This window comes from Theropithecus gelada, chromosome 9 (assembly GCF_003255815.1).
Source record: "Theropithecus gelada isolate Dixy chromosome 9, Tgel_1.0, whole genome shotgun sequence".
Lineage (NCBI taxonomy): Eukaryota > Metazoa > Chordata > Mammalia > Primates > Cercopithecidae > Theropithecus > Theropithecus gelada.
The window spans coordinates 68,095,340-68,121,499 of record NC_037677.1 but is presented as its reverse complement, the minus strand read 5'-3'; the positions used below and the strand labels follow the sequence as shown (position 1 = coordinate 68,121,499).

At 34.6% G+C, this 26,160-nt stretch overlaps 1 protein-coding gene across 1 annotated transcript in view; it reads right to left on the bottom strand.

Moving 5' to 3' along the window:
- Positions 1–26,160, bottom strand: part of CTNNA3 (catenin alpha 3) — a 1,732,244-nt gene that overhangs the window by 55,519 nt on the left and 1,650,565 nt on the right. The window contains exon 14 of the mRNA XM_025397086.1: positions 13,365–13,470. Within this exon, the coding sequence (XP_025252871.1) occupies positions 13,365–13,470 (106 nt within the window). The remainder of the gene's footprint in view (positions 1–13,364; positions 13,471–26,160) is intronic.

Below are 26,160 nucleotides of genomic sequence, written 5' to 3'. Positions count from 1 at the left end.
AAGAAGAAGCTGGATGCATCACATCACTTGATTTCAAACTACACTATAAGGCTACAGTAACAACACAGCATGGTATTGGCACAAAAACAGATGTATAGGCTGATGGGACAGAATAGAGAACACAGAAATAAAGCTGCACAACTACAACCATCTGATCTTTGACAAAGTTGACAAAAATAAGCAGTGACTCCCTATTCAACATATGACGCTGTGATAGCTGGCTAGCCAAAGGCAGAAGAATGAAACTGGACCCCTATCTTTCATCATCTAGAAAAATTAACTCAAGATGAATTCAAGATTTAAATATAAGACCTCCACAATAAGAATCCTTGAAGTAAAACCTAGGAAACACCATTCTGGATATCAGCCTTGGGAAAGACATTATAACTAAATCCTCAAAAGCAATTGCAACAAAAACAAAAATTGACAAGTGGAATCTCTAATTAAAAAGTTTCTGCATAGCAACAAACTCTCAACAGAGTACACAGACAACCCACACGATGGAAGAAAATATTTGCAAACTATGAATCTGACATAGTTTTACTATCCAGGATCTATAAAGAACTTAAACAATTGAGCAAGCAAAAAACAATCCCATTAAAAATGGGCAAATGGTATGTGTTAAGTCATTCTTGCATTGCTATAAAAAATACTTCAGACTGGGTAATTTATAAAGAAAAAAGTTTAATTGACTCATGGTTCTGCAGGATATACAAGCATTGCATTGGCATCCACTTGGCTTTGGGGCGGGGGCTCAGAATATTTACTCACAGTGGGAGGTGAAGTGGGAACAGGTGCATGACATGGCGAGAACAGGAGCAAGAGGGAGGTGGGAGGTGCCACACACTTTTAAATGACCAGATCTTGCGATAACACACTATCCTGAGGACAGCACATCATGTGGAATCTGCCTCTATTACCAAACACCTCCCACCAGGCCCCCACCTCCAACACAGGGAATTGCATTTCAACATGAGATTTGGGAAGGACAAATGCCAAAACCATATCAAAACATGAACGGACACTTCTCAAAAGAAGACATACAAGTGGCCAACCAACCTGAACATTTTGTTCAACATCACAAATCATCAGAGAAATTCAAATCGAACCAAAGTGAGGTATTATCTCACACCAGTCAGAATGGCTACTATTAAAAAGTTGAAAACAACAGATGCTGGTGAGGCTGTGGAGAAAAGGGAACACTTTATAAACTATTGGTGGGGATGTAAATTAGTTGAGCCACTGTGGAAGTAGTTCGGCGATTTCTCAAAGAACTTAAAACATAACTAACATTTGACTCACTCCTCCCATTACTGTGGACACAGTCAAAAGAAAATAAATTGTTCTACCCAAAAAGACACTTGCATTCATATGTTCATTGAAGCACTATTCACAAAGCAAGGACATGGAACCAACTTAGGTATCCACCAACGGTGGACTGAATAAATAAAATGGGGTACATATACACCATGGAATAACAGACAGCCATAAAAAGGAATGAATGAAATTATGTCTCTTGCAGCAACGTGGATGCAGCTGGAGGCCATTATCCTAAGCAACTTAATGCAAGAACAAAAACCCAAATACTGTATGTTCTTACATACAAGTAGGAGCTAAAGAATGGGTAATGATGGACATAAAGATGGCCACAGTAGACCCTGAGGCCTACTAGACAGGGGAGGGAGGAAGGGAGTAAAGACTTGAAAAACTAATTATTGGGTACTATGCTCACTACCTGGGTGATTGCATTAATTGTACTTCAAACCTCAGTATCATGCAATATACTGAGGTAATAAACCTGCACATGTACCCACTGAATCTAAATAAAAGTTGAAATTATTTTTTAAATGCATTAAAAATAAATAAATTCTGGACTCTGGGTTAAAAAATTAAAAGATGCTGGGAAATAAATATATGACAATAATAAATAAATATGATATAATCAACACTTTTTATTTTATTCAAATTTTGTATATCTTAAATATGTATTTCTTCTATAACTATAAAATGCTATTTTTTAAAGCTTTTATTCTAATGACCTAAACTGCAAATTAAAAAGTAGGATGAACAACCAGAAAACCTTTCATGCATTTCTGCTTTTATTCAGTAATTAGTAACTTAAACTGGAGTGTTTTTGGGAACTTTGTGAGGTACTTATTCTCTGTTATATTTTTAAAATAGACTACGTAGTTCCAGAGTGTGTGCACAAGATGAGAACCTGTTACCGTGAGTCAAAGTTGATAATAATCAACAAAGGTAGCAAATAATTCAATTCTTCTGCAGAAATACTATCAATCTGCAAGACAGGCATGCATATACGCATGAATAGATACAGGATAGCCAGCCAGAGACACAATCAGACAAGAATATAGAAATTAAGGGTGTTTCTCAAGTTTTCAGTAAACAAATGAGCGTTATCCCTCAAATCTCCTCAAAAGGATTAAATTGTAGCTAATCAAGAAGATTGCAAAGGAGAAAGATATGGAGACAGAAAAGGAAAAGAAAGAGGGAAAGGAAGAAGAGAAGGCAGAGACAGAGGAGGAAGAACAATAGTTAATTTTCATTTAGCTTTTACTATGTGCCACATGCTATGGAAACTAATTTAGGCATATTATCTCACTCAGTCACTAAAACAGACACAAATATTTTCCCCAATTTACAGATGCGAAATTGCCTATAATGATGAAAAACAAGTCATCTCTTTGTTTTCTCTTGACAGGCAGCTGATCTTTATTAGGTACTTCCTCTGTGCTAGGTACTATGCCAAGTTCTTTACATGCATAATTCTAAATTAGTACTCAAAACACCATTTTAATTAGATCTACTATTTTCATTTTGTAGATTTGCAAAATAAGTTTCAGAGAGTAAATGATTTGAATTTAGTTTTCTCTGTTTCATTCACATGAATGCACAATAATCTCTTCTATAGGACATTCTTTCAAAACATTTTTTGTTATTATTGCTCTCACTGAGTAACTTTCTTGTCTATTCTTCATTCATAAGTATGGACACAGTGATAATCCCTGACACGTAAAGTGTTTCATCTGTCATCTGCTATTCTAGATGCTTTGTCTATACTAATTGTTTTAATAATCACACAACACCCACAATTTCATGAGGTAAGTGGAATCATTATCCTCATTTAGCAAAGGGGAGTACTGACCCACAGAGAGGTTAACTGACTTGCCAATAAATGGTATTAGTAGTAGAGCTAGTAGTTCAAACATGATCTGGCTCCACCTCCTTACCTCCATGTTCTAGGAACAGTATCAGTCTTCTTGCCAATTGTATCTTTTTTGAAAATATTAAATTGCCATTCTGATTTGTAACTTGGCTTCTTAGATTGACAGTCTTATTTGTCAGTAATAAACTGGATTGATGTGGATGTGTTCCTTGAAGACTAGCACCACTCTACAACTCCTGATAAAATCAAACTGTCAAACTAATAATTAGATTCTTTACCAATAACCAATTGCAGTCACTCATGTTTAAGCAAAACAGAGACTCCTCCAAGGCCATAGTAGAAGAGCCTACAATTCTATTAAGGAAAGAATAAGTCAAATGAGTAGAAAGTATGAAAAATGATCTTTTGAAGTTCAAAGTTGCTTGACCTAAATTTGTCTTTCATTTTCAGAACTAATGAGAATATCTTGGTTATAACAGTAGCAGCCAGTTTTATAACCAAAGTAGAACAAAATACTATGTGGTAAATTCTTATAGTATAAAAGTTATTAAAGCCTTCTTTCCCATTGACACCAGAAAGCCTTTCTGAGTTAGTTCTGAGCCTTTGCTCACTTAGAAGCAGAATCTGGAGAATGCCTCGTTCCTACTTTAAGATTGTTCTACTATTTTTCAAATCTCCTTTGGGCCATTTTTATGTATTCAGGTCTTTTCCCCATTTTTTAATCAGGTTACTTGGATTTTTTTGCTATTGAGTTCTGCATGTTTCTTACACACTTTCTATATTAATTCCTTATCAGATCTATGGTTTGCAAAATTTTCTTTCAAATCATAGGTTGTCTTTTAATTTTGTTGATTATTACATTGTATATTTTAAGTCCTTAAATATGTATATTTCTTTAAAAAATTAAATTTAAAAACATTGAACAATGCTTTTCCCACCTTTTAAATTTTTATGTGAAAGTGACAGAAAAACTTTGGGCTCTAGGTTTGTAGAACATTCTTACCCTTGACTATTGTTTCACCAAAAAAATTTGCTTTAAGATAACTTTTAAAAGAATACTATTAGGGACTTTTAGGCTAAAATGGTACACTATTAGCACACTTTGGTTATTATTTCCCAGTTAACTTAGATAGGAGATGTTGACCAGAACATCTACTTAGCTCTTTAATGCATGATTTTTTTAAATCTAAGTTTTATAATCACAGGGACTCACTACATGTAAGCAGATGGCATTTCAGCCTATGTGGTTTTCTCACTTTAAGCCAGTTTTCACTTTTCTAGCATGAGGCTTGAAACCAATATGGAATACATCATTTAGTAATGAGGAAAAAATATAAAAAAAAATTCATTACCTTTTCATTTAAATTTCAGGGGTGAATTAGCAAAATGAACACTTTTGAAGACTTTTATTTCATAATCTTAGTATTTTTTTGCCCATATTGGGGCCTAAACTTTAAGAAATTCAAAATGACTTTTGCGACCAGGTGTGGTGGCTCACGCCTATAATCCCAGCACTTTGGGAGGCCAAGGTGGGCAGATGACCTGAGATCAGGAATTTGAGACCAGCCTGGTCAACATGGTGAAACCTTGTCTCTACTCAAAATACAAAATATTAGCCGAGCATGGTGTCTCGTGCCTGTGGTCCCAGCTACTCGGGTGGCTGAGACACAAGAATCGCTTGAACCCGGAAGGTGGAGGTTGCCGTGAGCTGCATTGTGCCACTGCACTCCAGCCTGAGTGACAGAGAGACTCCATTTAAAAATAAATAAATAAATAAATAAATAAAATGAATTTTGCAACTACAGAAAATAGCCTAAATTGCACTAAGCTGGAAAAGTTTGTTAATGAAAAGTACTAGGTGTCATTGTGAATTCCAAAAATAGGAATTTAAAGCAATCAGTGGTAGCAAAAGCACTTGGTGCTCATGACATTTCCCATCCCACAGAGCTCATTTCTTCACCTGTAATGCAGTCCAGAGGTTGCCTTGTTTCATCTTGCTCAGCCTCACAGATCATCAATGATCCCATCTTTTCCCCTACTGTTAATACCTTTTTTTTCTGATTCCTGACTCTATCATGTCCCTCAAAGGAAAATCCTGCTTCAAATCCCATCTCTCCTTTTTTTGTTTATGAATATGCCTACTAAAATGTTTCAGTGAAGATTCTTCCTTTCCTGATCAGGCTAAGAACTGTGTTCAACTCCTCCAGTCCACAGAATTTTATCTCATTGAGATCACTAATGGACTTATAATTACCGCATTCATTATATATGTTGCAGTTCTTCCCTTATATCACCTCTCTGGAGCTTTTAGATCTTTGTTACTGATTCTCATAAATGTTAATTTTCATGAATGTTTCCTCCTAGATTTTCTGCTAGTTTATACCAACCTTCGCAGCCTCCTTTGTAAGCATTTTTTGTTGTTATTTTGCCTGCACCTGTTTTTGCTCTCATCTTTTATTCCTGAGCATTTCTTTTTTTTACTTTCATCCTCTTTTTGGACAACAGCAGACAGTGCTCTGGCTTCATCTGTCACTTACACAACACAAACTACAAAATTCTATCATCCAGCTCCGTCAGACAATCCATATGACTACTGCATTTGTCCATCTCATTTCAGCATCTCATCAACATTTCACACTCAACACATTTATCTCTCAGCTGTTTCACTCATTATCTTGCCTACTCACCTATTCACCTATTTTTCTCTTTGTATTAACTATCTCACTGAAGAATGCCTTTTTCCTCTTTTCCATCTCCTAAATCTGGTCAGCCATTAATTTGTGCTTATTCTACACCTAGAAACTTCAATATATTTTGAGTATTTTTTTCTTTGCTATGCCTATGAGAGCTGCTGTTTAGCAAACTCGGGTTTCTGACACTCAGAACAGAGAAGTTACCCATAGAAGTATGATTAAAAATACACTGGAACTCTGTTATAATGTCAGTGGTAGAGGATAACATTGTCTCATATGGTATGTTCAAGACTGGACATGTTGATTTATGAGAGTTATATTTGGGAAACTATGGTGCATGATGTATCTCAATGAATAAAGGTTGTTTTTACCAGAAATTATATATGCTGTTAAAAGCTTATCATATTTTGTCCATATTTAGGCTGAAATTGTCTTGAGTTTAAGAATTGTTTCAAATTCATTTTTATTTTCAACTTGGTTTGCTCATATAGCCATTGAGAAAGTGACATACACTTTGAACACAATACAAATTAAAGACAAGATGCTTTCCATATTCAACAAAGCTCCTTTACTTTAGTAGATGTAAAATTATGACTCAAGCTACTTTTCAGCTTTATGTTACTCCCATGAGAGATTCTCAGAAGAAAGGAGTGTCCTACGCAATAGATCATAACTCAAAAGTGTCACCCTCTCCCTGATGCCTGAAATTGGTCATTCAAAGAATTACTTCGATTGAAACAAACTCATAAAATTGCATTATCCTGTACATAAAATAAGGATATGGAAAAGATGGTGGAAAGGTAACTCAGACAAATTCTGGTTATTTGGAATTTTTGGTTAAAGATAGCCAGCCAACTACAAGAAGAAACTTTGCTCATCCTTCCTCTTCTCCATTTATATAAAATAGCTTCTTCCACCTAGACCTTAGAACACTTTATTCTTTTGTTACATAGTTTTGTAACTATTCATGAAGTGAACCTGAATAGATAATCACCCTAGGAGCATTTAAAACACTGTTTCAGTAAAAAAAAAAAAAAAACCCAAACATTTGATAAAGCGGAAAATAGTAAAGCAGCATCTCTTAGAACAGGAGATTCACTATTACCTGAAAGATGCAAACAGATCAAATATTTCAGTATACATTTAGTCATTTAGTCTTGCTTAATTCTTGAGAACTTTCTGTGCCTTTATTTTTATAACGTAGGAGTTTATTAATCTGGAGAACTAATCTAATTATCAACATTTCTGCCAGAGAAGAAAATAAATAACAAAGATCTGAGCAGAACGAAATGAAATTGAAACCAACAAACAAAATACAAAAAATAAATGGAATAAAAAGCTAGTTCTTTGAAAAGATAGATAAAATCGATAGACCAATGGTGAGATTAACCAAGAAAAGAAGAGAGAAGATCCAAATAAATTAAATTAGAAACAAAATGGGAGATATTACTACTGATACCACAGAAATACAAAAGATTATTCAAGGCTACTATGAACACCTTTACATGCATAAACTAGAAAACCTAGAAGGGATGAATAAATTCCTGGAAATATACAACCCTCTTAGATTAAACCAGGAAGATACAGAAACTCTGAACAGATCAGTAACAAGCACTGAGATAGAAACGGTAATTTAAAAATTGCCAACAACAAAAAAGTCCAGGACCAGACAAATTCGCAGCTGAATTCTATCAGACATTTGCAGTAACCAGGATGGAATTGGAGACCATTATTCTAGGTGAAGTAACTCAGGAATGGAAAACTAAACATGGTATGCTCTCACTTATAATTGGGGGCTAAGCTATGAGGATGAAAACACGTAAGAATGATACAATGGACTTTGGGGACTCAGGGAAAAGGGTTGGGGGTGGGGTGAGGGATAAAAGACTCCACATTGAGTATAATGTACACTGCCTGGTGATGGGTGCACCAAAATCTCAGAAATCACCGCTAAAGAACTTATTCATGTAACCAAACACCATCTGTTTCCCAAAAACCTCTTGAAAAAAAAATGTTAAAAAAAATCTCTGCTGGAAATAAATTCCAGATAGGTAGTACCCTTAAAATATACATATTGTCACAAGGCATATCTAGGAATTATATCCTTAGGAGTTGTGTAATCATGATATAATGAATGCTCCAGAAGCTTCTCAGTAATATAGTTTCATTGAAATATTTTTTTTTTGCCTCTTATAATATAAACATGAAACAATTCAAATAAGGCCAGCCTCCAAGAATATTTTGTAAAATATTAACATAAATTATACTCGTAGGTTGTTTTGTTCATAATGGAGTGCATTTTGTGTGACTTGGTTTATACTTCTTACTTTGGTTTTTTAAAATCATCTTTTCTTGAACTAGAACTACCTGTCAATGTATTTAACACCAAAAGTTCATTTCAATTGTGTTCAATTACAATTAGGTGTGAATGTCCAGTTATTAGCCTTGATATCTTTGCTTTGGCAAAATTACAAAGAGGAAGTAATTAGGCTCCTTAAATATCACCCGGTGTTCTGAAAGTCTAATACTGTTCTGTCCTGGTACAAAACACTTTTAGCAGATGTTAATTTTATTTTGGCTCCTATTGTCTCCTTCCGATCTAGGTTATACTGCTTCTATAACTATTTAAAATCTTTTTGTGCTTTATCCCTACCTTATGAGGTGTTACTTTGTCTAATTTAGAATATCTGCTAATATGATTAATTACAATGTAGAGTACAGAAATAGAAAAAAATACGTACTGAAAGCCTGAAATCTTGGATTCGTATTTTACTTCTCCAACTTATTCTGTTTAATTCACAAGCAGAATTTTTAAGAATTGTTATAGCTAAGAATAGCTATAACAATCTTGTTTTATACAAGGATACTGTCTAAAGGAGACAAAATTTGTGCTAAAATTCTAGAAGACTTAAATATGTCCTAGATGGCATACTTAAGCTACCGCCATTTTGAGACGGTTGGATGATTGGGAAAAATAAACTTAAGCGGAAGGTTTTAGTTCTTCTCTTTCTAACTAGCTAATGCCAGTGCCAGAGTAGTGAATTGTGTGTGGCACACACACAATAAATATGCTCTTAAGGCAGCAATGGAGGAAGGAAAAGTGAAAAATAAAAATAAAAAGGCCAAGCAAGCAGAATGAGAAGCATCAGCTAATCCAATTCTGCTTCATTCTTTCTACATATGAACTTTAACTCTGAAACTTTACAGAATGTAACTAAATTGGTCTAATAATATATGTAATAGATGATATATATAAACATGCATTTAAATAATTTAAATATATAGATATAATTTCAAATCTAAATGTTAGTTGGAATGGAAATTAGTGTTTGACCTTCTGACACACCAGCAAAAATTAAAACTAGAATGTATTATTTTTGAACTATTAAATTGATCAAAAGAGAAAGCAACCAATGTTCCAGCAGATTTTTTTCATAATATACATAGACACTGAAAATCATGTTGCTTACATTACTCAATTGCATTTCATAATCAATTTCAGATATTATTTTCTGCCTAAAATTTCTTAATCTATCAAATAATAATGTCAGAAGCACATTCATAGACAACCTCCCTAGATGGTCACTGTAATAACTGAGTCAGTTTCTTCATTCTCAATTTTGATTGCTTAGAACTGTATTTCTTCAGAACAAAAGTAATTAATTTGAAACTATTTTATGTATGAAATGGAAAAGGCTAAAAAGAGTCATCTATAATTCTTTATTAGTCAGTGACTACGTCTCTAAGCTTCTTTTAAAATGTCAAAACTGTACAGAAGTAAGATGATACTTTTGCTTTCTCCCATACCATTTGAATAATGCTAAAAACAATGACATAGTTTAATAAAACCATGTTATAAAAGTACCTAGTTCAAGGCAACCTGATCCAATGAAAGATTATCAATATAAGAAAAAAAACCTTCAACGTGACACAATTATGTCAACTTGGAAAACTGGGTGTTTCAAAGTAAACAGGAAAAAATGGTAGGAAGCATTCAGTATTTAAAAAGTTATTAATACATGTAAATATGTCTAATGTACTATGGTTTCACTTCTTTCACTAAGATTTAGTGTCTCTCATAAAGCTGAATGCAATAAAATTCTAAAATAAAGAAAACTATGGGCATATATAGGCTTCAGTCACATAATCAAACTCAGAAATTTTGACTTATATTAGGATAGAGTTTGTTTTTGCCGTAAATACTAAATGCTAAAAAAACAGGATTAATAAAATTTTATAATAAAGTAACATGGAAAGATATGTGTTCTTTAATATTAGGAATGTTATTAGTTTATTATAATTAGTCTTTGTTTCCTATTCTTTATATCCACAAATACAATATTTAATAGGAGAGAGTGCTTCATTTTCCAAGAAAGAGAGTATAAGCATACTGAACAATACTAATCATTATAAAAAGAAGCCCAAAAACCTTTCCCTCTGACTATATAAGCAAGAAATAATATGAAATAGTTGCAAAAAATCCCCATTTTTTTTCCAAAAGGGAAATAAATATGTACTATGAAGTTGAACACAATATAAAAGCCACAAAATTATATTATACCCCAGTCTGAAATATTAATTGAATATCTCAACACAATAATGAAAGCAACAGATTTTTCAATTAAAGCGTAAAATAATTCTAAGGATGTAGCAGCTGCTTAGAAATACTGAAATAAACATGAGAAATCTAAAAAAAGGAAACCAAAATGTTTATAAACACCAGTCTCTATATTAATTATGCACTTTATGCATTTTATATCTTTAGTATTATCTTTAGTACTCTACTAAATAGTATTTTTCTTTGAATTTTAAATATTATATTAGAATATATTGTCAACCCAGAAAACCTACCATTATAACATTTTAATATGTATTGATTTTTGAAGAGCAAAAATAAGCAAAAAAATTGACAGCCTTTCCTATAAGATCTGAAACAAGACAAGGCTACCCACTGTCACCATTTTCATTCAACATAGAACTGAACGTCCTAGCTAGAACCATTAGCTAAGAGAAAGAAATATAGATTATCCAAATTGGAAAGGAGGAAGTCAAATTGTCCTAGTTTGTAGATGACATGATCTTATATTAAGAAAAACCTAAAGGCTCTACCAAACAAACAAACAAAAAACCTCTTAGATTTGATAAACAAATTCAATAAAGTGGAAGGATATCAAATCAACATGCAAAAATCAACAGCATTTTTACACACAAATAGTGAACAATCTAAAAAAGAAATCAGGCAAGCAATCCTATTTCTGATAGCTACAAAAATCAAAACACCTAGAAATCAATATAACTAAAGAGGTGAAAAATCTCTACTATAAAACTATAAAATACTGATAAAAGAAATAAAAGACAAAAAAGATATCCTCTGTTCATGTATTGAAAGAATTAATATTGTTAAAATGTCCATACTGCCCAGAGCAATATACAGATTCAGTGTAACCCCTAGAAAAATACCAACGACATTTTTTACATAGATAGAATAAAAAGATCCTAAAATTTACATAGAACCACAAAAGACCCTGAATAGCCAAAGAAATCCTGAGAAAAAGAGAAAAGCTGGAAACATCACACTACCTGGCTTCAAAATATATTACAAAGATATAGTAACTAAAACTGCATGATACTAGCATAAAAAGACCCACACATAGACCACTGGAACAGAATGGAGAACCCAAAAATAAATTCATATATTTGTAGCCAACTGATTTTGAACAAGTGTCAAGAACACACACTGACAAAAGGATAGTCAATAACCGGTAGAGGGAAATTTGGATATCTATTGCAGAAAAATGAAACTAGACCCCTACGTTTCACCATATGGAAAAATCAAATCAAAGTAAAGGCCTAGCATAAAATCCAAAACTATAAAGCTAGTAGAAGAAAACACAGGGCTTCAGAACACTGATTTTGGCAAAGATTTGATGGCTAAGACCTCAAAAGCACAGGCAACAAAAGTAAAACTAAACACATGGGATTATATCAAACTAAAAAGGTTTTGCACAGCAAAGAAAACAATTAACAGAGTGACAACACAACCTATAGAATGATAGAAGATATTTTCAAACTATTCGACAAGGGACTAAAATACAGAATACATAAGACAAATCAACAGAAGAATAAAACAAATTTAAAAATGGGCAAATGATCTGAGTAGTCATCTCTCAAAAGAAGACATACAAATGGCCAATAGTTATATGAAAAAATGTTCCACATCATTAATCAACAGGGAAATGCAAATCAAAACCACAATAAGATATTATCTTATCCCAGTTAAAATCGCTATAATTGAAAGAAAAAAAATAAATTCTGTCAAGAATGTAGAGAAATGGGGACTCTTATACCCTGCTGGTAGGAATGTAAATTAGTACAGCCATTATGGAAAACAGGAGTTTTCTTTAAAAACGACGACTACTACTAATAAACTAATAATAGAACTACCATATGATCCAGCAATTCATTACCAGGTATTTATTTAAAGAAAAGGAAGTCAATATGTTGAAGAAATAGCTGCACTCCTATGCTTACTGCAGCACTGCTCACAATCTAACTGTCAATCAGTTAGTTAGAATCAATCTAATTGTCCACCAATGAAGGAATGGATAAACAAAATGTGGTATACAAACACAATGGAATATTCAGCCACAAAGAAGAATGAAATCCTGTCATTTGTGGCAACATGACCAAGACTGGAGGACATTATGTTAAGTGAAATAAGTCAGGTACAGAAAGACAAGTATCACATGTTTTTATATGTGAGAGTTTTAAAAGTTGATCTCATAGAATTAACGAATAGAATAATGGTTATCAGGGGCAGAGAAGAGTAGTGGAGAGGGGAATATAAAAATAAATTAATTAAAGGTACAAAAATACAGTTACATAGAAGGAAGAAATTCTAGTCTTCTATAACATAGTAGGCTGACTATAGTTAATACTTTATTGTGTATTTTAAAATAGCTATATGAGAAGATTTTGAATGTTTTCAAAACAAAGAAATGATAGATGCTTGAGGAATAGTATATGCCCATTCCCTAATTTGATCAATACACAGTGTATACATGTATAGAAATATATGTATTCTACAAATGCAATTATTATATGTCATTTAAAAATAAAACATAATGAAAATAAATGTTAAAAATACATAACCAAAAAAGAAAGAAGGAAATATAATGTATCAACAACAACAAAACTCGGTTTTGTAATTACAGTTGATTAAAATTAATTGTGCATATTTGATGCTGAAGAACTGATACTAGAAATAATTTGAGTATATTTTAAGCTAAAATAAAAACTGCCCTAAGAAATAATTAAGCTTCCTTATAATCATCTATTACCTAGTGTATTAATACTATTAGAAATTCAATTATAATTTAGAAAAAGTGGTTGAATAGAGTACAAATTTAACTTTGCCCAAATCAATGTTCTAATGGCAAAGAGCAGTTAGCATGAACTTTTACCATGTCCATTTGTAAGTAACTCACCTGATTAGCAATCTGCCGAGCAAGGACATCCATCCTTGATCCTGATTCTGATATCATTTTTGCTGCATAGATCACATCGGTTGTATGCTTTAGTGGCCCTTTGCCCCTGGGGAAAAACAAAACAAAACAAAATATATATATATATATATATATATATTATATTAGCTGTGGTGTTGATGAAAAAATAAACGTTAGCTATGGTGGTTCATGAAAAAATGTATAAATCTATCCATCCATCCACCCGCATATGTAAAAGATTTGCATCCCAAAGAACGGCTATTGGTTTTTTGTTTGTTTGTTTTGAGACGGAGTCTCACTCTGTCGCCAAGCTTGAGCGCAGTGGTGCAATCTCGGCTCACTGCAACCTCCGCCCCTCGGGTTCAAGTGATTCTCCAGCCTCTGCCCCTCGAGTAGCTGGGACTACAGACACGTGCCACCATATCCGGCTAATTTTTGTATTTTTAGTAGAGACGGGGTTTCACCATATTGGCCAGGATGGTCTCGATCTCTTGACCTCTTGATCCGCCCGCCTTATCCTCCCAAAGTGCTGAGATTACAGGCGTGAGCCACCGTGCCTGGCTGACTGCTGGTTTTAATATTTTGATTTTGAAAAGATCACTATTAGACTCCAGTATTAAATAATTTTTTTTTAATGCCAGCCTATTGTGTTAAGAAATACACCAGAGAAGATGAAGACCTTTTGATCTTCATTCCCAGGTGTTTATTATAGTAAAACTCAACCTAGAGATACCCTTCATAGAACTAGATACCTCAAGACAAAAGTATTTTTCTGATTCTAGGGAGAAACATATTATTTTGGATATTATATGTATCCAACAGTTCATTTTTTATCAGCAGGCTGACTTTTAATATTTCACATTTTTTCTGTTGCCATATTTTAGTTATTTTTTTAAAAAAATTATTGATGGTAAAATTCATTCATTTTTATGGGGTACATGTATTGTTTTGTTATTTATACATGCATAGAATGTGTAATGATTAAGTAATGGTATTTAGGGTATCCATCATGTCAAGTATTATTTCTATTTGTTGAAAATATTTGAAGTCTTCTAGCTATTTTGAAATATTCAATACATTGTTTTTAACTATAGTCATCCTACTCTACTACTGAACATTTGAATTGCTCTTTTAACTGTATGTTTGCTCCCATTAACCAACCTCTCTTATCCCCCCAATTCCCAACAAACACCATGCCAAGCCTCAGATAACTATCATTCTACTTTCTGCCTCCACGAGAGCAATGTTCTTTGCTCTCACATATGGAGGAGAATATGATATTTGTCTAACTTACTTCACTTAGCATAATGTCCTCCAGACTCATCCATGTTGTTGTAAATGTTAGGATTTCATTCTTTTATGGCTGAGTGTTTCATTTTGTGTGTGTGTGTGTGTAAATAAAACCACATTTTATTTATCCATTTATCCATTGATGAACACTTACATTGATTTCACATCTTTGCTATTGTGAATAATACTACAATAAAAATAAAGGTGCAGGTATCCTTTTGATATGCTGATTTGCTTTTCTTTGGATAAATACTTAGGTGTGAGATTGCTAGATCATACATTAGTACTACTATTAGTTTTCTGCAAAATCTCCATATTGGTTTCCATAATGGCTGTACTAGTTTACATTCCCATCAACAGTGTATAACAGTTCCCTTTTCAACATACCCTTGCCAGCGTTTGGTTTTTTTTTTTTTTTTTCCTTTTAATAATAGTAATTCTAAATGGGGTAAAATGATATCTTATTGTAGTTTTGATTTGTGTTTTCATGCTAATTAGTGATGTTGAGCATGTTTTCATATACCTGTTGGTCATTTGTCTTCTTTTGAGAAATGTCTATTCATGTCCTTTGCCCGCTTTTTGATGGGATGATTATTATTTTCTCCTGTTGAATTCAGTTCCATGTATTCTCTGAACTTTAGGCCCTTATTAGATAAACAGTTTGCAAATATTTTAAAATATTAAATATTTAAATAATTCAAATATTAAATATTTTCTACTATTTAACAGGCTGTTTACTCTGTTGATTATTTCTTTTGATGTGCAGAAGCTTTTTAGTTTAATATAGTCCCATTTGCCTATTTTTATCTTGCCTGTGCTTTTGAGGACTTAGCAATAAAATCTTTGTAGAGACCAATGTCCTGAAGCATTTCCCCTATGTTTTCTTCAAGTAGTTTTATAATTTTGGATCTTACGTTTAGGTTTTAGCTGATCTTGATTTGATTTTTGTATATGGTGAGAGACAGGGGGCTAGTTTCATTCTTCTGAGTATGATTGTCCTGTTTTCCCAGCACCATTTATTGAAGAGCCATCCTTTCCCCAGTGTCTGTTCTTCCCAACTTTGTTGAAAATCAGTTAGTTATAAATGTGTGGATTTACTTCTGGGTTCTTTATTCTGTTCCATTGGTTTATGTGTCTATTTTTATGCTCATACAATGCTTTTTTTGGTTATATAGCCTTATGATATGTTTTGAAGCCAGGTAGTATGATGTGTCATGTCCTTTTTCCTGTTCTTTTCCTCAGTATTGCTTTGGCTATTTGGGGACTTTTGTGGTTCTATTAATATGTAATATTTAGGATTGTTTTTTCTGTTTCTGTGAAGAATGTCATTGCTCTTTTGAAAGAATTCCACTGAAAATGTAGATTTATTTTGGTAGTATTGATATTTTGACAATATTAATTATTCTGATCTATGGGCATGAGATATATTTTTTATTTTTTGTGTCTTGTTCAATTTCTTCCACCAGTGTTTTATAGTTTTGTTTGTAGAGGTCGTTCCTTGTTTGGTTAAAATTATTCCTAGGCTTTTTAAAATTTGTAGCTCTTTTAAACGGGATCGCCTCTTGATTTCTTTTTCACATTGTTCAGACTGATGTATAAAAATGCTATTGATTTTTGTATGTTGATTTAGTATTCAGCAACTTTCCTTAATTTACCAAATCTAAGAGTGTTTTGGTGGAGTATTTAGGTTTTTCTTAATATAAGATAATTTCATTTCATAGAGGGACAATTTGGCTTCCCTTTTTCCAATTTGGATGCCTTTTCTTTCTTTTTCCTGATTGCTCTGGCTGATAACCTTCAGTACTAGAATCTTGAAAGGGAGTTATAAAAGTGGGCATCCTCATCTTGTTCCAGATCTTGATAGAAAGGCTTTCAGCTTTGCCCCAGTCAGTATGATGTTAGCTGTGACTTTGTAATTATATGGCCTATATTATATTGGGGTACGTTCCTTCTAAATCTAGTTTCTTGAAAGTTTTTATCATGAAAAGATCTTGAATTTTATCAGATGCTTTTACTGAGCCTATTGAGATGATCACATTTTTTAATCTTTCATTCTTTTGATATGATGTATCATGTTTATTGATTTGTGTATATTGAGTCATCCTTGCATCCCAAGGATAAATCCCACTTGATTAACATGTATTATCTTTTTGGTGTTCTGTTTGATTCATTTTGCTAGTATTTTGTTGAAGGTTTTTATGTCTCATTCATCATGGATATTGACCTATAGTTTTCTTTCTTTCTTGTACTCTTGTCTGGTTTTGGTATGAGGATAATGCTGCCTCATAAAATGAAATAGGGAGAATTCCCTCCTCTTCAATTTTGTGGAACAGCTTGAGGAAAATCAATGTTAGTTATTCTTTGTAAGTTTGGTAGAATTCAGCAATAAAGGATCCAATTCTGGGCTTCTCTTCGTTGGGAGACATTTTGTTACTGATTCAATCTATTATGCATTATTGTTCTGTTCAGATTTTCTATTTTTTCCAGACTTGATCTTGGTAGGTTTTGTGATCCCAGGAATTTATTCATTTCCCCTGTGTTTTCCAGTTTGTAAATGTTAACTGTTAATAATAGTGTCTGATGATCTTTTGCATTTCTGTGATGTCAATTGTAATGCCTCCTTTTACATTTGTAATTTTGTTTATTTGGGTATTCTCTCTTTTCCTGGTTAGTCTAGATAGCAGGTTATTTAATTTTTTTATCTTTTCACAAAACCAACTTGTTGCTTTATTGATATTTTGTATTTTTTTTTTTAGTCTCTGTATCATTTAGTTCTGCTCTGATCTTTATTACTTCTTTCTTTGTGCTAATTCTGGATTTAGTTTGTTCTTGCTTTCCTAATTCCTTGATGTGTGCATCATTAGGTTGTTTATGTGAAACATTTCTACTTTTTTATTGTAGCAATTTATTGCTATGAACTTCCCTCTTAGCACTGCTTTTGCTCTATCCTATAGGTTTTGGTATGTTGTGTTTTTATTTTCATTTTTTCAGAAACTTGTTTGATTTCCTACTTAATTTCTTCATTGACTTGATGGTTGTCTAGGAGATTGTTGTTTAATTTCTATGTATTTGTACAACTTCTAAAATGCCTCTTTTTATTGATTTCTAGTTTTATTAGATTGTGGCATAAGAGGATACTTGGTATGCTATTAACTTTTTAAAAACTTTTTAAAAATTTGTTAAGATTTGCTTTGTGGCCTGACATGGTCAATCCTACAGAATGTCTATGTGCTTATGGGAAAAATGTATATTCTACGACTGTTCAATAAAATGCTCTGTAGATTGGCCTCTTAGTTCAATATGGTCTAAAGTGCAGTTTAAATACAATGTTTCTTTTTAAATTTTCTCTCTGGATGATCTCTCTAATGCTAAGAGTTGAGTGTTGAAGTCTCAATTATTACTGCATTGGAGTACATCTCCCCCTTTTGATGTAATAATATTTCCTTCATATATCTGGATGGTTTCATATTGGGTGCATATGTATTTATAATTTTTATATACTCTTGCTTGATGTATCCCTTTATCTTTAATATAATGACCTTCATTGTCTCTTTTTTACTGTTTTTGACTTAAATATGTTTTTATCAGATATAGAGATACTTATGCTCACTTTTGGTTTCTGTTTGCACAAAATATCTTTTTCAATCCCTTTACTTTCATTCTATATGTCTTTACAAGTTAAGTGAGTTTCTTGGAGGCAGTAGATAGTTGAGTCACGTGGTCCTTGTTTTTGGTTTTAGTTTTTGTTTTCAAATCCATTCAGCCCGTCTCCATCTTTTTTCTTTTTTAGACGGAGTCTTGTGCTGTCACCCAGGCTGCAGTACAGTGGCACAATCCAGCTCACTGCAACTTCCACCTCCTGGGTTCAAGAGATTCTCCTGCCTCATTCCTGAGTAGCTGGGATTACAGGCATGTGCCACTGTGCCCGGCTAATTTTTGTATTTTTAGTAGAGATGGGGTTTCACCATGTTGGCCAGACTGGTCTCGAACTCCTGACCTCGTGATCTGCCTGCCTCAGCCTCCCAAAGTGCTGAGATTAAAGGTCTGAGCCACCACGCTATTTCTTTTAAGAGCAAAATTTAATTCATTTACCTTCAAGGTTATTATTCATGTGTCAGGACTTATTTCTGTCATTTTGTAAATTGTTTTCTGGATGTTTTGTGTATAGTTTGTTCCTTTCTTTCTTATTGTTTATCATTAAGGTTTGGTGTTTTTCTGTAGTTGTACTATTTGAGTAGTTTCTACATTTGTATGTTTATCAGTAAGTTTTATACTTTCTTGTGTTTTCATGATAATAGATATCATCTTTGCACTTTCAGATATAAGAACCTTTTAAAGGAGTCATGAAAACACAGGAAAGTAATAAATTTGCTCAGTTTTTGCTTGTCTGGGAAAGACTTTATTTCTTTTTTATAGCTGAAGGACCAGTTTTGCTGGGTATAGTGTTCTTGATTGACTTCTTTTTGGTTCTTCTCCTCCCAGCTCTATGAATATATCATCTCGTTCTCTCCTGATGTGTAATTTTTCTGCTGAAAAATCTGCTGTTAGTTTTAATAAGGTTTCCTTTATATTTGACTTAACATCATTCTCTTCCTGTTTTTAGAAATCCTTTCTTTGTATTTGACTTTCAACAATTTGGCTATAATTTGCCTTTAACAAGACCTTTTTGGGTTGAATCTATTTGGGGATCTTTAAGCTTTCTGGATCTGGATGTTCGCATCTCTCCTAAGACTTGTAAGTTTCCAAGGATCATTATACTAAATAGATTTTCTATGACTTTGGACTTCTCTTCAACTTATGTTTTGAGTTCAAATTCTGGGAATGAATACCCAGAATTTGAAACTTTGGTTACTTTATGGAGCCCCATGTGTTACACAGGATTTGTACAATCTTTTTTTATTATTTATTCTATTTTGTCTGACCAAGTTATTTAAAAAATCCTTTATTCCCACTATAAAATTATTTCTTGTGCATAATAAAATCTGTTGTTGAAGCTCTCACATGAATTTTGTATTTCATTCATTGAATTCCTAGTTCCAGAATTTTTGTTTCTTTTTTATGATACTTATCACATTCGTAAATTTCTCATTTATGTTCTGAATTGTCTCTTCTAATTTTTTTGTATTCTTTATCTGTGTTCTATTGTATCTCACTGAGCACTGAGCTTTTTAAATATTATTACTCTGTACTCTTTTTTCATTGTTTCATTAATTTCTTTTTTATTGTAATATCTTGCTGGACAATTATTGTGTTTCTTTAGATGTGGCATATTTCCTTGACATTTAATGTTTCTTTTGTCCTTTCATTGATATATTTGTATATGCTGTAAGTCGCTTCTTTATTTTTTTGGATTGGCTTTTGTAGAGGAAGGTCCTGAAGATCTATCTGTAGTGTTGCTTTCATAGGGCACGTTAGCTTTGATTCTGGGTGCATGCAGTAATGTAGCCTCCATGTGATTCATTTGTCTGTAAAGAGCCTCAGTGGTGTCTGTGATTCCCTCTGTCACTTAGGCTGTGGCTGTTAGTGCAAGGCTTTATAGGGGATGGGAACTGCAGGTGGGTTGGTCCTCAGGCCTCAGTGGTGGGCCAAGCATAGCTGTCCTTGGGTCCCAGGCAGTGTGCATGGGCACCAATGTAATTAGGTCTAAGCAGGCTAATTCTTGGACCTCCAGGTGGCTTTCCTGGGTTCTGGCAGTGGCAGTATTGGGTCATGCGGTTCATTAAGCTCCTGGGTAGCATGCACGGCATGAACAATGGCCATAGCTGTGACAGGACAACCCTATGGGCTCACAGATGAAACATGCTTCTGTTAGTGGTGGCTGTGATGAGCTGAGTGGGCCTGCCCTTAGGCCTCTGAAATACTTGCACTGATACCAGTGGTAGCGGGTGGGGCAAGATCATTCCTAGTTCCCTAGGCAATGTGCCCAGGCATGGGGGATGTTGCCAGGCCAGACAAGCCTGTCATTAGGCCCCCTCTGTTGTGCCACTGGTATAGGCTGTGGTCAGCAGGCCAGATGAAACCTGGGCTCCCCTGGTAAAGTGCTGGGTGGTGACCACGATGGCAGCCATGAGCAGGGAGAATCCATCCTCGAGGCACGTGCAAGTACACTGTGGGCCTGTTTCTGGGAATTGGGGTTATTTTCAGTGATGGCAGTCACAGCCAGTTGGCTCTCAGGCTCTTGGAAATATGTGCTGCAGGGTCCAGAATTGGCGGAAGCAGCAGCAGTGGGGAGAGCCAGTCTTCAGAGCATGCGCAAGCTGAGGATTGCTGAGGAGGCAGAGTTGCTATCAGTAGCAGCAGCCCCAGGCAGGCAAGTTTCAAGTTCTGGGAGCACATGCTTTGGCTCCCTTTGTCCCAGGGGCACTCTGCTTTGCCTGCTACACCACCTATACCCTGGGGTGCAAGATGCTGTGTGTTCTATAGTGCTGAGGACCCTGCTGTTCTGCTGAGTCTAATCACTCTCATGCCACTGCAGTCCTGTAAGGGATGTAGGGAGATGTCAGTGGGGTTCTAGGGATGTAGGAATGCAGGGGCTGCTGGGCCCCAGGGAGAGATGCAGTCTGGTTTGGGTCACATTCTCAAAATAACACTGTGCTGCAACTGCTTAGGACTCAGGGTGTGCGTGGGACCCAGCAAGAGCTACCTATGTGGAGCAATGCCATCACACACTATCCAGACTGCTCCCTGTGGGAGCCTTATGGTCTGCAGGGGTCGAGGAACTCTCCTGTGACTAGGGTTGCAGGAGTCCATGATGGGAATGTGGACTGCTGGGGCATTTTCCATTTTCCCACACTGGGGTGACTCTCCAAGTTCCCAGGTGATCCTGACCAAGCTGGCTGCCTTGCTTCCTTGTTTTTTGTTTGTTTGTTTGTTTGTTTTGCTGCAGGTGTTTCCTGACACTCCTCTGTTGAATTCCAGTGTTCTGTCTTAGATGCTGTATTCAAAGTATGATTGCATTCTTGCTATTTTAGTTTTTCTTTGTGGAGGAGGCAATTGCTGAATGCCTCTAGTCAGCCATCTTGGAGTCCCTGTTCCAATCTTTCTCTTTTAAATCTGTTTTCACAGTCATTAATTGTGTTTTGTTTTTATCCCATTATCTATTCTCCACAATTGATTCAAACATGGAAAGTCCAAGCCTAAGAAATGTGTAATCTAAGGCCTTCCACATGGAAATACAAATTAAATTTATCTTCTAGTTTGTCTCATAGTGGTTCTCCTGCTTCCAAAGAGGAGCTACCCCAAGACTTACCTAAGTAAATCCATTAATTCTAGCATCACTTAAAAGGAAAATGTTGACAGTATTGCTGAGATAAGTGAAAAAAAATCCAGAAATAAATGAATTAGGTCTTAGGACAATGAAGAAGAAGTACTGAAATGACATACTATCTGTTCATCTAAAATAATCCAGCCAAATGTTGGTGAAATATAAAGTCTGGTGCTGCACATTGGTCGATTGGTATACATATCTTGGGTTAGCCAAGAGGATACTACAGTTGGAAGTGGAGAGTGGTGGCCTGGGTCTCTTTACATGATCTTACCCCTCCCACCCTTTGATCTGATCTTGTTTGCTCATTACTAAGTTATGCCATTTAAGCATCATGATTTAAGCATGAGAGAGAGAAAGAAATTTTCCTATAGGGAAAGGATGGGATGTCTAAACTCAGAGAGTACCAGAAAGTCAACAAGGCCTACAAGAACACCATTCATGTATTCTTCCTTACATGGTTTATTTTTGTTCCTCTCAGTTCTCCTTGAATCTGTTTACTTGCTGTTAAGTAAAACAAAAACGTCTCGGAGTGGCTCATGCCTGTAATCCCAGCATTTTAGGAGGCTGAGATGGGTGGATCACCTGAGGTTGGGAGTTCGAGACCAGCCTGACCAACATGGAGAAATCCCATCTCTATTAAAAATACAAAATTAGCTGGGTATGGTAGTGCTTGCCTGTAATCTCAGCTACTCAGGAAGCTGAGGCAGGAGAATCACTTGAACTCAGGAGGCAGAGGTTGCAGTGAGCCGAGATCATGCCATTGCACTCCAGCCTGGGCAACAAGAATGAAACTCTGTCTCAAAAAAAAAAAAAAAAAAAAGGGAACTATATCAGAGTAGTTGAGTATAAAGCTGGAGTCATGTTATCTTGGTTCCTAATGCCACAGTATAAAAGTTGAGTTGATTTCAGGATTCTGCAAGGTAGGAAAAAAGCAAGAAGTATGCTTTTAAGTTTTGGAAAAATTTTCCATTTGTTTCCTGAGTGAGTGACCATTTTGATACAAGAACAGCATTTCTGTGAGAAAAAATGCATACTGTTTTTGACACATTACTGTGAATGAGTAGCTAAACACCTATATAATTGGATCCTTTCACAAAGAACTCGTTTCTTTAAAGATGTGCAACTGGACTGAAATATGATAAGGGGATATTTTTCTATCTTCTCTTTTTTGAAAAAAATAAATGAATGATTATCTGAATGAATGTAGCTGTTCCATCCATTTAAAACCACTTCTCTCTATATTTCCTAACTCTCTACTGAGTCTTACCACACTGAATTTCAGGGCTTTAATTATTAGATTTCTCTTCCTTGTCCCTAGCAGAGAATAGGGCCCTGAAGAAACAACTCACTAAAGCAATTGTTTTGATGCTTCAAAGGAAAGAGGGATAGTGAAGAGGGGAGAAAGGAATAAACTAGCTAGAGTGAGAAAAGAAAAATTCTGAGAGACCAAAATGCAGTTGCTAAAGAAAAGACAGGGAGTGAAAACAATCTTGGTGCATATCTTATTTATGCCTTGAACTGACCTTGAGAATAGATGCCCTAATATTAAATCCAATAAGATGTGTTATTAGAAGAAAGTCTTTGTTCACTAAGAAGAATAGCACTATGTAGTGATAAAAGACAGAGTTGATTCATGCAAAGCTAAATGATCAAAGAACTCTATACCTGAAAATCTGAACCTAAAATACTTGTGCCCTGTAAGCCAAAAAAGGCCCTTTCATTGCCCTTTTTCCCATGGTGCTTCTCAAAATCATTATTAGGAAGTTTCCCTGTAAAAATGAAACAGCATGTCTAACACAATGGAAACCTCGTCTCATAGATGGTTATCATCCCACGTTTTCTCTGAATCTGCTGACAAAGTTTGCTTCGTAATAAAATAAAATCAACATTAATCATTACAATATTTGAGTTGCTCTTATCAAATTTACTTTACACATCAGGCAGGACTAGATGTTATGTACATGGTTATGTTCAAGAAAGGCATTGCATTTCATTATTTCAATGCATCTCTAGAGAAAGTTAAACTTAAATAAAGCTGTCTACGCTCCTGAAAGGCAATGCATCAATTTTCAAGGTCTTAAACAATGGACAAAGGTTGTTTCTAAGGAGAGCAGCTAAGGCTCCCATAGCTTAAATGATAGACAGTGTTATATCTAAAGAGCAGCTAAAGTACCCTTCCCCTCAAAATAGTAGGTTTCCCTGTTTCAAAACCCTGGACTGATGGAAGGGAAATTACCTCTAGTTTCAAATGCATACCTTGTTAGGAGACCACTATCTTAAACACATGTAGAACCTAAAAGTAATGATAATACACTATGCCAAACCACAATTATTCTCTTCCTCATGTTCTTAATTAAATGTATTGCCTGGCAAGCTTCCTACTGAATGCCAAACAAAATACACATTTTACAAATGAGTCTATATCATGCCAAACTTCGAGAGGATTCTACAATTACTGAAACTATGATAAATTTTTAAAATTCTCAGCCTGAAATGTACTATGTAATGAAGGCTTTTTAAATTGGGAAATATATTCAAAGGTTGTTTGCTGCCTTCATTTTCATAATGGGTTCTTGGGATCTCCTGTCAGCAAATAGCATCTTAAATTACTGTGTTGGATCCTACAGAAAAAGACCTAGACGAGAAAGGGTTAGAGATCAAAAATATTTTAAAGAAATCAGAGGTCAGAAGTCTTTAATAAACAGTGGTTACAATAATAATCCAAAAAAATAAAATAAAAAGCAGATCAAGCTCTGAAGTAGAGGGCCTGCCACATGCAACTAGCTGAGGTAGTGGATATGTTAATTAGCCATTCAATTTTTATACATACTTCAAAACATCATCTTGTACACAATAAATATATACATTTTGTCAATTAAAGAAAGTAAAATGTAATAAAGATAATTTTAAAACATTATGGGTTAGAAAATACAATGAAAAAGGCTACAATAACCCAGTGATGGTAATACCATAGACATTTTATTAAGATAAGTGAAAGGAATATATTTGAAACTTAATTTATTGGCTTGGCATAAACCTGCCAGCCATTTCTGACACTGCCCCATCCTTGACTCTCTTTCCTACCCCTGACTTCATCTCATTTCCGGCTTTCATCTCCTCCCTCCTTTCTCTTTTGATTAAAACGAGAAATAAGACGGTTAAGGTGATCAGAAACAGGTCAATTAAGTAGGGCTATGGTTTAAAAACAAAAAATACCAAATGTTTTCACCAGAGTTATTTTGCCTTTTTAGGGATAGTGAATATCTATGAAATGATTTGGTAGTTTCTGCTATCATGCAAAAACAAAACAGAAAGCTTAATTATATTATTTACATTTTTAGTCCCTAAATCTTTGATACCATAATAGTATTTAAGACCAAAAACTTTCTCCTTAATCCTTTTTTCCTTTGATATTTATATAGAATAAGCCCCATAACATAGTGGTTCACTTTATAAATGAAAACAATAATAGCATATATTTTCTTCTGGAATTAAGAGTTAGCATATTTAGCATTTTCTGCTTGCCAAACACTATTCTATACACACGCTAATTTTACCAGTATAATAATCCCTACGTTTATAGTTACTCTTGTGCTTGTTTTGCAGATGAGCAAACTGACAGACAAGTTAAACATAGCTTGACCAAGTTTCACAGCTAGTAAATATTGGAGATGGGATTTGAACTCAGGGAATGTGGCTACAGAGTCCACTTTCATCAACTATGCTATGTTGCCTCCCATACAACACATCGAGTTAAAAATTAAAATATTAGAATATCACCTTAGCCATTGATGGACATTACCATTAATGCAACAGATTGAAGACCAGGGTTAAATATAGGTGATGGGTAGTTGGGAGGTCCTCCAACAATAACTTTGTCAAACATAGCAGCCTCAAGGAATACAGCCTAAATCTCTGTCCCAGTAAAATAAAAAATATATATATATACACTACATTGTATAGATTTTAGGGGTCATGACAAGTGGTTGAAATGTCCCCAGTAGCCTACAGCCCTGGGGTTTCTTTCTTGAGATATTATTACTTCTTTCTGTCTCTTATTCCCATTACCTTTCTTCCCTCTCTCCTTCTCCCTGGGTTCTGAACACTACACTCAAACTCAGCCATTCCATGTGCCTTGCTACATGGGAGATTGCACTTTGATGTTTATTTATAATATAACAAATGGAACTTTTATCTGAGAGTCTTAGCTTTAGACACAAT